Source organism: Zonotrichia leucophrys, chromosome 1, assembly GCF_028769735.1.
Source record: "Zonotrichia leucophrys gambelii isolate GWCS_2022_RI chromosome 1, RI_Zleu_2.0, whole genome shotgun sequence".
Classification (NCBI taxonomy): Eukaryota; Metazoa; Chordata; class Aves; order Passeriformes; family Passerellidae; genus Zonotrichia; species Zonotrichia leucophrys.
In genome coordinates, this window is record NC_088169.1 from 107,316,817 (window position 1) to 107,330,092 (window position 13,276).

The 13,276-nt window shown below is 37.3% G+C and overlaps 1 protein-coding gene across 5 annotated transcripts in view; it reads left to right on the forward strand.

The window, feature by feature from the left end:
- Positions 1 to 13,276, forward strand: part of ROBO2 (roundabout guidance receptor 2) — a 1,045,391-nt gene that overhangs the window by 949,959 nt on the left and 82,156 nt on the right. For all 5 annotated transcript variants that reach the window (XM_064726845.1, XM_064726828.1, XM_064726854.1 and 2 more), the window contains 4 exons: positions 2,757 to 2,838; positions 3,496 to 3,661; positions 5,695 to 5,861; positions 9,748 to 9,869. In XM_064726845.1, coding sequence (XP_064582915.1) covers positions 2,757 to 2,838; positions 3,496 to 3,661; positions 5,695 to 5,861; positions 9,748 to 9,869 — 537 coding nt within the window. The remainder of the gene's footprint in view (positions 1 to 2,756; positions 2,839 to 3,495; positions 3,662 to 5,694; positions 5,862 to 9,747; positions 9,870 to 13,276) is intronic.

The following is a 13,276-nucleotide window of genomic DNA, read 5'->3' on the forward strand; positions in this document are numbered from 1 at the left end:
GGAAAATAGAATTGCTTGCAAGGGGAGAAGAAAACTGTATTAGTAGTGAGTGTGGTTCTGAAAGACATGAGGCTTTTATTGATCCTTAAGTGGCTCATTCACTAGTAGCCAATTTTCCTTAAAGGCTCAGAAAGGCATTTTTTAGAAAATCCTCCATAGCAGTAATGTGCAGTTTGTTTGTAATGTGCATTGTTTCTTTGACTCAGCTTTAAGAACAAAAACTATACAGAAACATAAACACATTTTTTCTCTTGTGCCTTGAAAATTTTATTTAAGCATGGATTTAAATGAGAAATGCTTAACTTTTCTCTCAGGTCTATCTAAACAAGGACTAGGAGCACTTCCTAAAGAAAAAAAGGGCCACGAAAATGTCCAAGTATGTTTACATCCCCAAGTTCAAAATGAATTAATAATTTCCACTCAAATGTCCTCAGCCTTCTGGCTGAGAGTAGATCTAGATTAGATATCAGGAAGAAATCTTCCCTGTGAGGGTGGTGAGGTGCTGGAACAGGTTTCCCAGTGAATTTGTGGATTCCCCATCCCTGTCCATGGCCAGGTTGGATGGGACTGTGAGAATCCTGGTTTAGTTGGATGGAATTTTGAGCCACCATGGCAGGGAAGAGGTGGAATGAGAGGATCTTTAAGGCCCTTTCCAACACAAACCATTTTTTGATCCTTTTCTGCTGTTTCTGTTACAGTCAAATGATTCATGAGCCTGCAGTAGTCACAGGGGCCACAGTCACAGCATGAACATAGAGATTTTTCTGATCAGCCAGTCTCTCAGTTGCCCTGAGGAAGACAACTAAAAACTCATATATGTCATTCATTCAGTTCCCCTTCAGACAGGTCAGCACTGATGGAAAACTCCCTCCTGCTGTAGAAACGTGCCACACCAAGATTAGACACCTGCATTAACTAAGGAGCAAAACTGTATTTTATTGAATAGTAGAGACTTTTCTATTCACCTCCCCTGTTAATTTATACAAAGAAGTATAAATTCCTGAATTACCAACACACTAAATCTGTATCTAATCCATCCACAACCTGGAAGTTAGATAATTTGCCATAGCTTGCAAAAATGAGTGTACTTCCAGCTTGCTTTGTTTGCCTTCTACATGTTACTCTGTTGTGTACAACACATACCTCACTGAGTGCACCATCTGTCACAGTACCACACAAATGAAGTTGAGAACCATAGCCTTGAGAAATATTCCCCATTATCGCATAATGAAGAATTATATATTTAATAAAATCTCCGAGGAAGCAAAATAAAACACTGCTTCAGAATGCTACAAGGCTCTCTCCTGTGGAAAATCTCTCCTTTCAAGAGTCTTTCTCATTTCAATTGCAGCACTGCTGTATTTTGAGTCTTTGAGCCATTGTCAGAGGGGTTTTCATTATTGCTTGTATTTCACACAAATAGCCATCTCCTGAAATGCAAGTTATGCTCATTCAGGAAATTGAGCTGGCATTAATGAGTTGCTTCCTTCCCTAAGAATGGTACACTGCATTCTCAGTGTATCTGAAGAAAAATAGCAACAAAATTTGTGTATAGCAAAGCTAAAAATCAATTAAAGTATATATCTACAAGTAATCTAAAGAGCATCTTGCTTTTTTGTCTTGATGTTCCTTTTGAAGAGTGACATATAAGGACATATGCTGCAATGCCAATCTGCATTTAACAGAAAACTCATTACAATTCCTTGAAGCCCAATAAAGCTTCTTGGATGCAGTTCTCTGTCCATTAAGTCATGTGATGGTGAATAAAATTCTTCTTAATCACTAGAGTCAGCACTCTCCCTTTTCTGCTTCAACCTCCATATTACCATGCTTTAGTCATCATGGAAGGAGAGCTCCTCCACATATTTTGTCCTTTGTAAACTTAGCGTTTTCCATCCATCCCTGTAGTCTTCACTTGTTCTTGATTCAGAAATCTTTATTTTAAATTTAAACAGGAAATAGGAAAACCCTTGGCAAATTTACTAGTAAAACAGCTTATACAGCGATGAGATTAATATTGGCAACCTAATTCAAAGCAGTTTTCCCAAATAAATCTAAAATATTTAAACTGACAAGGAAATCACAATAATTTTATACAAATGCAATATTTTTTTTGCTACCAAAGGGCCTTGCAGCCTGAAATAAAATCCCATGTGAGATGGAAGAAAGGTAAGCATGGTGTAGGATCTAATTTAATGCTGCTGTTTGGAAATTGCTTGGAAGGCTGTCTATGTAGAGAGAACCACTGTTAGGAGAGAACTGTTAAGTTTTAGCAGCATTTGTATGTAGGGTGTATAGAAATCACTTCATCTGTCAAGAGTTTAAGGTGATGTAACATCCTTTCTGGCACTGGAAACTGGACCTATGGGTCATCTTGGGATAATAAATGCTGATATTTTACCTTCTAAGAGGTTAATTGCTTTTATATTGTTACCTGATTTCACCTGTGTTTTTTTGTAACCAATGCAAACACTCACACTGTCGGTGCTCCTTTCTGGAGCATTTACAGTACTGGTACCATTAACAATATGAAAATTAGAATTAGTAAAGTATTAGAAGCAAGTAATCTTATTATAGTTCTCTAAATGAAAGCCACCATTAAATGATTGCTTAAAAATGTCTGGTGCCTTCTAGTCTGGTGCAAAATGTAGGCTAAGTCCTTCTTAGCAAGGAGCATTTAGAAAAAGAAAATAAGAGCAAACTCAGCTGGTTCTAAAAGGTTGTTAAAGCTGCCCTTGTGCCCTTTTCGTGTCCAGCTCTCTGATACTGGGACTTACACTTGCGTTGCTACAAGTTCCAGTGGGGAGACGTCCTGGAGTGCTGTGCTGGAGGTGACAGGTAAGGGATGCCCAGGGATGGGCTCCACTTGGCACACCTGGAAATATGACAGCTGTCTGAGTCAAATGATTCTAGAACTTCTGGGAGAGAAGTTTTGGATGAGGAGGCTGTGTTCCTTCTCACACATCTTGCATTTCATTGCTGTTGTCTTGTAATGCCCATTGGCATCACATCACATCTGTGTCCAGTGACTGCAGTATGCTTTAATTCTTCTAACAACAGCATTAATAAAACATGGATTGATCTAGTAATAGGCTTGGGCAAGAAAAATCCAGAGTGCTCTCTGTGAATACTGCAGTTGATTTGAATACAGGAAATTTCTCAGCAGCTAAGTTTTTGGTACTTTATGTACATTTCAGCAACTGGGCTTTTTTGTTATTCTTTCTTTTCTTTATTTTCTTTATATATATATGTATATTTATATATAAACTTTTGAGTTTTGCTTTTTTTTCCTTTATTATGTACTTAAAGAATGACAGCCCTTCATCCAAAAACATGTGGTAGTAATGCAGTTGTTGACTTAGTTGTTTATAGATTAAGAACATCCGTTATGCTGATTTTGCAGATGTTTGCCATGTTTTTCATTTTAATCTTCTGCTTTGATCAAATTATATAACCAAGGATAAAAAGTAATCGTTTTGTGTTTGCCCTTCACAGAATCTGGTGGAGCAACAGTCAGTAAAAATTATGATACAAATGACCTCCCTGGGCCACCATCCAAACCTCAGGTCACTGATGTTACTAAGAACAGTGTCACCCTGTCCTGGCAGCCAGGGACCCCTGGAAGCCTACCAGCTAGTGCATATATCATTGAGGCTTTCAGGTATTTGAATTATACATCTTTTAAGCTCTTTTCTTTCTAATTTTGCTTAAACCCTGATACCAGGGTTTTGTGGTGTTCTTTTGGACTCTACACATATCATTAGAAGCTCATTAACTGACTCAACTCCATAGAAGGCATTGATTCATATTCTTTACATTGATTTTTTTATAATTTATCACTTTTTTTCTAAGTGATTAATTGGAGGACATCTACCTATTTCTTCAGGTCAACAAGAATATAACAGAATGGTGCAGTAATTATTTGTCTCTTTTTCTTTAACATTGATGATCAGTGAGACTGTCCTATGGGAATGCTGCAGTTCTTGGCTATCATAGTACAAACAATATGGAAATAAATGGGTAATCCTGAAACCTCTCTGCAAACGTTAATTCCTGCTCTTGTTAAAGCAGTCAGTATTAAGGGGTCAAAGTTCTTTAAATGTCTATTTTTAGGTGTTTTAGATAGATGAAAACTTCTAACTGAAAAGACCAGTATTGATAATTTAGGCTTTTATCCTGCAGCCTGAGGCTTTAAATAATCCAGGTGCTCCCCTGCACACAGCAGCAATTACTGTGTGGTGCAAAAGAACTCCTGGGCTCCAATTCAGCAAGTTTGTTTTAGCACAGGCCATACTCTGACATATATTTCTAAAACACATTTCAGTTTAAAAATCTGCACCTTTTAAAATGTGTTACTTAATCCAGATATTACAAAAATGAAAAATACTTCAGTTCATCTCTAAGTTAAAATTTGTGCAAGACTTTTCTATAGTCATATGCATGCAGATTTTAGCTCAAATGTCATGTATGTAAAGAACATTACAGTATTTGCAGTATGTTGGTTTTGTTCTAGAATTTTATGCATTGTATGAATGAAGCGATTCAAGCAACATAAACCTTGTAGCTTTCCATTTCCTTTTTCCTTTTAATATATTAAAAGATTTTTTATCAATGCTATACAACAAAGCATAGTAAAATAAAGTTTTCTCTTTAAACTTTTCTGGTGTTTCACTGTAGGTAAGCCTTAATGGCATCTCATCAGTAGCTTTTTAAAAAGCCAGAGATTTTCATTAAAAATTGTTTTAACAATCACATTTGAAATCTTTTCATATGGTGGATTTTAATCTAATTATAATAATGTTGAATTGAAAATGTAATGGCAGAAAAAATGTTCATATAATTTCCTCCATTTCAAAGAATGTTTTCATTTTTTTTTCTAACTTTGAGAGTGAATTTAATTCAAGAGCACTTTTCTTCCAATGACAGCTTATTGGAATAGTTTACTTAGCAGTATAGAAAATTATTCTTTCAAGAGAATTTTCCTTTCTAAGCCTTTTGTTCAAGAGTAATCTGTTTATCATTCAAATTTACTTTACAGCTTTCTACCTTTTCCTTTTGCAGGTAATGTAGAGAAATGGCAAAAAGTTTTACTTTTATTGCAAGAAGTACTTTTGACAGCTGCATTATGATTTTTAGCCCATCTCGATGAGCTAACTGAAAAAAAAAATAATTTCACCCTGCTTGTGACTGTATTCACAGGGGTCTCAGGTTCTGGCAAGAGATGAGGATTTGACTCCATGTTTCAGAAGGCTTGATTTATTATTTTATGATATATATTACATTAAAACTATAGAAAGAATTAAAAGAATAGAAGAAAGGATTTCTTCAGAAGGCTAGATAAGAATAGAATAAGAAGGAATGATAACAAAGGCTTGTGGCTTGGACTCTCTGTACGAGCCAGCTCACTGGGATTGGCTATTAATTAGAAACAATCAACATGAACCAATCACAGATCCACCTGTTGCATTCCACAGCAGCAGATAATCAATGTTTACGTTTTGTTCCTGAGGCCTCTCAGCTTCTCAGGAGGAAAAATCCTAAGGAAAGGATTTTTCATAAAAGATGTCTGTGACACCCTGCTTTTACTACTTTTTTCTGCACCAAGAGTTGATCCAGAGTTATGAGACAGTTCCTTTCTCATCTTTATTTTTTTCTTGTATTGGTTTCTAATCTCCCACACTGTTGTTGTTGCAGTCAGTCTGTGAGCAACAGCTGGCAGACGGTGGCCAACCACGTGAAGAGCACGCTGTACACCGTGCGGGGCCTGCGCCCCAACACCATCTACCTCTTCATGGTCAGAGCCATCAACCCCCAGGGCCTGAGCGACCCCAGCCCCATGTCCGACCCCGTCAGAACCCAAGGTAAGGGGAACTTCCAAGTTTCATGTGCTTGGGCTAAAATGGAGAGAAGGAGCTGAGGATTCGCCAGTAGGTCAGTCTGGCTGTTTGGCTTCAGCGTGCTCGCTGAAGGAATCGTGATTTGAGGTTCACCATTAAAGATGACAGTGGTCCAATGTTTGCTGCACCAGTCTGGGGCTTAGGAGAGAAAGGCTGCATCCTTAATCCTTTGTACAGTGTAGAACTTTTGGTTTGCAGTTCACTTAGACTCCATTTCCCCCTGGTTACTATTGAAAGCAATGTGAGTTACCCAAGCTTTTCTGAACAGTACTCTGAATACTCTCCTCTCCTCAGTATCTTTCCTCTCCATGTCCTTTCTTCCTCTCCATTTGTAGGGATATACTATGGAGTATATACTATATACTTCACTACTAGGGATATACTATGACAACAAGTGTTTATAACAGACAAGACACTGTTTAGAATTATGTTTAATCAAAAGAAATGCACAACACATGTTGATTAATCTGAGCCAACATTTAGGCAGAGAATTCATGTAAATTAAGGCATCTGCATGCTATGAATATATAGAAGTTATTCTGAGAAAGGTATGTGCCTTCTGTTTATATACTTATATTTCTGAATTCTTTGTTTTAATCCATTGTATAAGCCAAGAGAGAAGGCTGAAGTGAAATTGCTCATTTGTAGGGTGGTGATAGGAGTGGTAGCTGTGATCCTCCACTGCTACTGAATTTCCTACTGAAGTCTGTTCACTTTGCATCAAGCTCTAACTGAATATAACTGCCACAAACAGATTTCCCTTCACAGCATGGATTTTTCTTTTTTGTTTTGACAAGACATAGCTTGAATACTTAATTCAAGAGTGTAGTTCTGTGTTAAACATGTTGTAATACAGAAATTCATAGTTCTTTGGAATCATAATTTTTTTAATCCAAAGTAATAACTCCTGTCGCAGTTAATTTGAAATTAAATCTTCTGTCTCTGTTTATTGTTATTCAGAGACTTCTGTCTCTGAAGGTCGGAAGGTGCCCATGGGGAGCACATCCTGAGTCAGTCTCCAGCATGTGTGTTGTAAGTTGTTTGGGTCCTTTGCTGGATGGAAAGAGATAAACAAGAGTAGGGTGGTATTTCTCTATCACATAACCATCCACCCTCCCTTATGCCAGCCTAGTCCTGAATAAATCTGTCCTGAATAGTTATACCCCCAAAATGGTAATTATGGCTGGCAGAGGAAAAACAGAGCTACTTTCTCAAAAGCTGGAGGAGTGAGTTGTGCAGGGATTTCATGGCCTGATTATCCATGGAGTACCACAAGTTTCCTTCTTTCTTATTTTCCCATTATTATAGGGTGAGTCATACTTTTTATTGCAACAGCCTTTTAGTCTGCATAACTTATCACCTAGCTAAAAAAAACCCAACAACTTTGTTTGGCATTTGAGTGTCAAGTATAGACTTTTTATCTGACATACTGACAAGCAATTTGATTTCAGTAAAAACATGTCTTTTAATTAGCTACAGCATGTGTTGCAGCTTCCATTTCCAGAAGCTGTTTAGCAGTCAAGCACACTGAGACATGTACAGGATTTATAGCTTCTTTGCAAGCCTGCAGTTTAATAGAATTAAATCATAAAATCAATTGAAAATTAACATAATGTTTTGATGTGATTTCTAATTATGCCTGAATTCAATTCAGGCTCACAGAAGAAGCTGACACACAGTGGAAAGCCTATTCACGGTGGCCATGGAGAAATAACAAAGCAGCTATGGCAGTGCTATAAAATAATAATTTGCAACAGGTGTCTGTGGTAGCTTTCATAGCTGAACATTTAATGATCTGGTATTCAGTACAGCAAATACAAGTAATAGGATTTAATGTAAATTTTCACCAGTGAACTGCAAGTAGATAATCAGGTACTTTCAAAAGGTTTGTCTTATATGACTTATGTGAAACAAGGACAGAGAAATCAGTAACTACTCTAATGAAGGAGTTGATTTCTTGTTGGATTATTAACAGATGAAACCATATACTAAAATAAACTCTTCCAAAAAATTATATATATTCCTATCCCTGAAACTGAAATAACAATAAATAATAGAATATTTGCTGAACACTGATAAAAGAGGTCTTAGAGAAAAAATCTAACCAATTTAATTGTGATCATGATGTATCTTCTTTCACCAGTTTTGTTTGAGTCATGATTCTATTATTCCAATATTTAATCATACCCTTAGAGACAGATGAGCTGCTTTTCCACCAGGAGCCTCCTAGGCATGTGAAAATGACTTTACACTGGGAGCATCACACATGTTTTCAAGTGTACATACCAGAAAACTGAATTCCACATGTACGTCTTGGCATTCACTTCTTACTGCTATTAGCCCATGTTATTCTGTTACTTCTGACATATGAGCCATGAAAATGATGAAATGCTGTTCATACAAAATTCTTTTGCAAAGGTCTTCTCCTCTGAGGGAATGCACAGGTACTTTGTTGGCTGTATACCACAGCATATCTTAATTTCATAATATTTTCATTTAAGCATAACTTAAGTTAAAATGTAGCCATAGATAACTGCAGGTTTATTGTAGCAACAATCATAGCCTTTTGTGGATAGAAGCATAAATGATCATCCTCTAGATCAGTCTGAGTTGCAGTTTTATTTTATAATATCTCTGATTCTTGGCTGCTTCAAATAAACATAATTTGATAGACCACCACCTTCACTGACACTTATATTCCGATTATATTCCCTTTGGAGATCCATGGAGCCATTTTAATTTGGATATCAATAGAAGCCTGTGGCAATATTGTTTATTGGTGGCTCAGAACCCATAACAACCCAGAATTAGGAATGTGAATTATTGATCATCAAAAACTACTTACTTTCAAGACCTGGAGGTCCATGATTACAGTCGTTATGTTTAAAGGCTTCATTTTTAAGACAAGTGTTATTTCTTTTAAATAGCATTTAAAAGATAAAAAGAAATCATGTGATGTCTATTCCCATATCTAAGTCCATCAGAAAGGGTAAAAACTCTTACATATTTATCTTTTTCACAAGGACATGATGTTGATCCAAAAAATGAGGAACTGTGACTATAACTTTGCCTACTGAATCCCTAGGGAAGACCAAGCAGAATTCAGAGATGCCTAGACAGGCATAATTTATCAGTCCTTTTTTGAATATCTCTATAATCAGATTTTGACTAGAAGAAACAATTCCCCCACACACTTTGAAGGGCACATCATCTTGAAGAGAAAATTTTTGTGGTAGATTGTTTTTGCTGGCCTTTTACTAGATGGGAATCAGTTTGGCTTCCTAAATTAAATATTTTTTTTTCATGTTTGCACTAGATTTCATTAGCTATGTCTGTTAAGGGAAAATTTGCTTTGCAGGGGAAAATGCTATTTTTAGTATTGGATTTCTTGTGTGCATGGCATGTGGGGAGAGGAAGCTCAGTGAAAGTTTGGAAACATATAATGACTTAATGTCATGTGTGCTCTAGCAAAATAAAAAAAGCACTGTTCATTTTCTTCAATTATACTAACCAATTTGGTTCCAGACATCTGTGCAGCATTATTATTATCTGAGTACTTTGGAGCTAGTGAACATTGCATCTCTCTCACCATTTACCCGAGCTGAGAAAACTTTGCCATCTAGTCAGAATACTCCTTTAATCATATTTATATTTCATGATTTCCTAAGTGGCTAGAGGTGGATGGTTTGTTTGCATTGTTTGATATTTGTCTGGGTTTCAACCTTAGTGCTGTACTTTTTTTAAAAGCAGAGGATTTTCAAGTCAGGTCATTAGGCTACTCAGTAAATTTTTTTGATGCCATATATAGCTCTTCTCATTAAAGTGATGCTTTCATATGTGTGCCTGGCAGATATCAGCCCCCCAGCACAAGGTGTGGATCACAGGCAAGTCCAGAAGGAGCTGGGAGATGTCATTGTACGGCTGCACAACCCTGTTGTGCTGACACCCACCACAGTGCAAGTCACCTGGACGGTAAAGTTTCTTTGTTCTTACCTTAGCTGTGCTTTCAGTCGGCCTGTTTTGCCTATTTATCCCTTCAGTGTTTTATCACCCAGAAAAGACCCAGTCTTGACCCCAACATGAGTGCTCTGACAATCTAACATACAGCGGTGTGTGTACATATATATGTGTGTGTGTATATAAATATGGCAATGAAATAGTCGTCTTCTCTTTCAAGTCAGGCAGGGTCAATGTCTTCAGTCTTCTGCTTGAAACAAGTTAGCTGTCTGACTAGAAAAACATTATAAAAATGAGTATGTTTGAAGGATAATTGATTTGTGGGTTCATTACGCTGCATGTCAGGAAATAAAGTAAAATATCAACAAGAAATTGCTGTGTGAAAAAGTACTGTCTGCTTCAAGTCATAGTGACCTCTGACAAGACCTTATTATTTAGTGACGTGAAAATCAAAATTATCTTTCCTGCAAAGCACTTGTAGTGAAGTCAGAAGCATGTGGTGCTAGTGCCTGACACACTGTCTGTCATCTGGTTTGCCAGCACAAGCCTTACCCACAATGAGTGAATATCCTTTCATTAGAGAAGACCAGAGTCTTTTGGGCAGTGCTTAACAACATTTCTATTTGAGGGGTCAAACTACTGGGTAGAATTTCTAATATAGTGTTTGGCTTTCAAATGGCTCTGTTTCCCTTCCTGAGGCTTGATGGAAAGGATCTGTAAGGGTAGGAGAGCATTCTCAGGGCACTGCAGACCAGAAAAGGGTGCTTTGCTGCTGGGGCATCTGCCCAGAGGAAGAAGAGCCAAGAGTTGAAGAGTGAGAGGAAAACTGCCCTGCACAACATCAAAACAGTTGTATTTTATGGGATAAATTCTGCTAAGGGGGCATTCACAATGCTCAGGGTTTTTCTTCTGCGTGTCATATTGCTGAGAGCTTAATGTGTGCAGGGGATTACACAAGAGGAGATAAGTGTGGTGATAGATTGTGTATTATAAGGATTACTGTTGTTTTTGCACAACACAGCCATTATTATGGGGGCTTATGCACCATCCTCGTTCTGACAGATTTCAGTGGTCAGGGTAAAGATTAGAATAAATAGAGAAACCCACAATTTTTTCTTCTGTGGAAGATTATTTAGAGTATGTGTCACTGCATTTTGCCATCAGTGATGTCAACATGCAGCTTGGCTTTCTTAAAATGCTGCATGTTTCATATTCAATTTGTCCAGAACAGGCTGACTAACCTTTGTGGCAAACCCTTTTGCCCAAGCAGATGGATCAGTAGTAGAAAATTTTGATGTTAGCAGAGAGTAATTGTAAACCTGGATCACATCCATGTGGTGCTCCTTCAAGTCCTTTTTTGGGTGTGGCATCTATCAGAAATACAGATTCATAGGCTGGCCCTTGATTTAGCATATACTGCAAAAGGAAGCTCCAATATAAACAGAATTCAGTTTTATACCATGTAACCAATGTCATTATATTTTTAATTATATATATGTGTGTGTGTGTCTGTATGTATATTTGTGTGTGTGGCATATATTCCTCTAAAAGAATTTCCTGGTGCCCCTACTGAACAATGAGTGAAGAAATGGTAACATAAAGACAAATTGCTGGAAATGCTATGGATCCCAGCTTATTGGGAAGATCCCTCAAAGCAGTGACCCTGTGCCACCTGACAAGCACAGAGACCTCTGTAGAGGCATTTTGGAATTGCCCAGGGGAAGAAAGACACAAAGAAAGATCTCTGAAGCAGCTAATTAGAAACTACCCAGCAACCAGAACAAAAACAATTAATTAACCATAGTCTCTAGGAAAAAAAACCCCACTCTATCCAGAGAATAAAGTCCACACTATTAACATAAAATGGATAGATAGTGTAGCTATCATACAAAAGGACAGAAGTGCCATGAGAGTCATAAGACTCTTTGTGTGGGTTTTATGCAGTTCAAAGGGTGAATGCCAAGGAATGTCCTTGGTTACTGAATTTCTGGCGTCCTGACTCACAGCAAATTAACACCACTTTATTCTCTCCTTTATGAGACTGTTTTAGTTTTGCTTTTTCTTTTTTTTTTTTTTTTTTTTAGTTCAAATTTGGGTTTAAATTTTTGGGAATAGTTCCCTGTGGCTGTGTTGCAATTTTAAAATATGCACATAAATATACACACGTATTTTGAAAAGAACGTCAGGCTTACAATCTCAGTGTTAAAAAATAAGAAGAGGAATGTCAAAAGTTAAATTTTCATTGCCACTTAAATTTATTCCTCTTGTGTATAGATATTAAAATATAGCTGTAATTATCTGGTCACATAGAGGATCTCTTCTTCATGGAGCTATTAAACATTTCTTTTTATCTTCTTTATTCTCTGTGTGGTGCCAGGTCTTATTAAATTCATACCATTGAAACCTTGCATTGAATAAAAATTATTATTTTGTCTCACATGCTTGCTTATCTGTCATGCTCTCAACCGTAACATTTGTGTGCTTCACAAATAATACTGAATTTAACATCACAATGATAAAAATGTGTCATTATCCTAACTTTACACATAGAGGGGTGAGGTGCAGAGATAGTTATTGCTGATGAGACACGTGGAGGCAGATATGCTCACTGTTATTAAATGGCTAATTTTAAGCCTTGAGCATGATTTATTTTTACTTTTATTAAAACATTTCACATTGCAAGAGCGTATTCTGTACTCCAAGAGCTTTTTTAGCTGACCTCAGCTATGGGTCAGCACTTCTAGCCTCAGTGGGCATTAAACTGAAAGTTTCATTAGTGACCAGATATGAAATGTTCCCCAGCATTATAAAGAAGCCCTGTGGCAGAAGCAGGAATAAAAAAATCAGTCCTTCAACATGGCAGAAGAATTGCTGCTTTGAAATCCTTACTGCCTTTTTGGAGGCTAGCAGGCAGAAGGATAATTTATTTATCTCTGTTTTTTTTAATTTGATGTAGATTTTAAATGAATGTATTTCACTGGAAGCTTCAGGAGTCAGGTCCAGATTATCATCCCCATTTGCCTTGTTCCTATAGGATACTAAATGCTAGTGCAGTTTGAATTTCGTGAGATTCCTGTGAGTCTGTGCCAGGGAGCTCAGCACAGCATGCAAGCTACTCTGCCCAGCTGGAGAATTGCTGTGGGTATTGCTGTGGGAGCAGAGGATTTCTTAGGATATTTTGGGATAGGAATTTGCATGCTACACAGCATATTACAAAATGTATTTAGGGTGCAGATCAGCAGGTTTGCTTGAAAGGAGTTTATATCTGCAGCAGAAGCTGCATTGTGAGTTTCTTGCATTGTTTTAACAACCTTATAGCCATTGAACCTGTCTGGTGTTCAGCTGTGGCATGTGCAGGGAAAATGAGCTTCCTGCTCTGCAGAAATGGTTTTGTAGATGCCTCCTGCACCCTGGACTCCTAA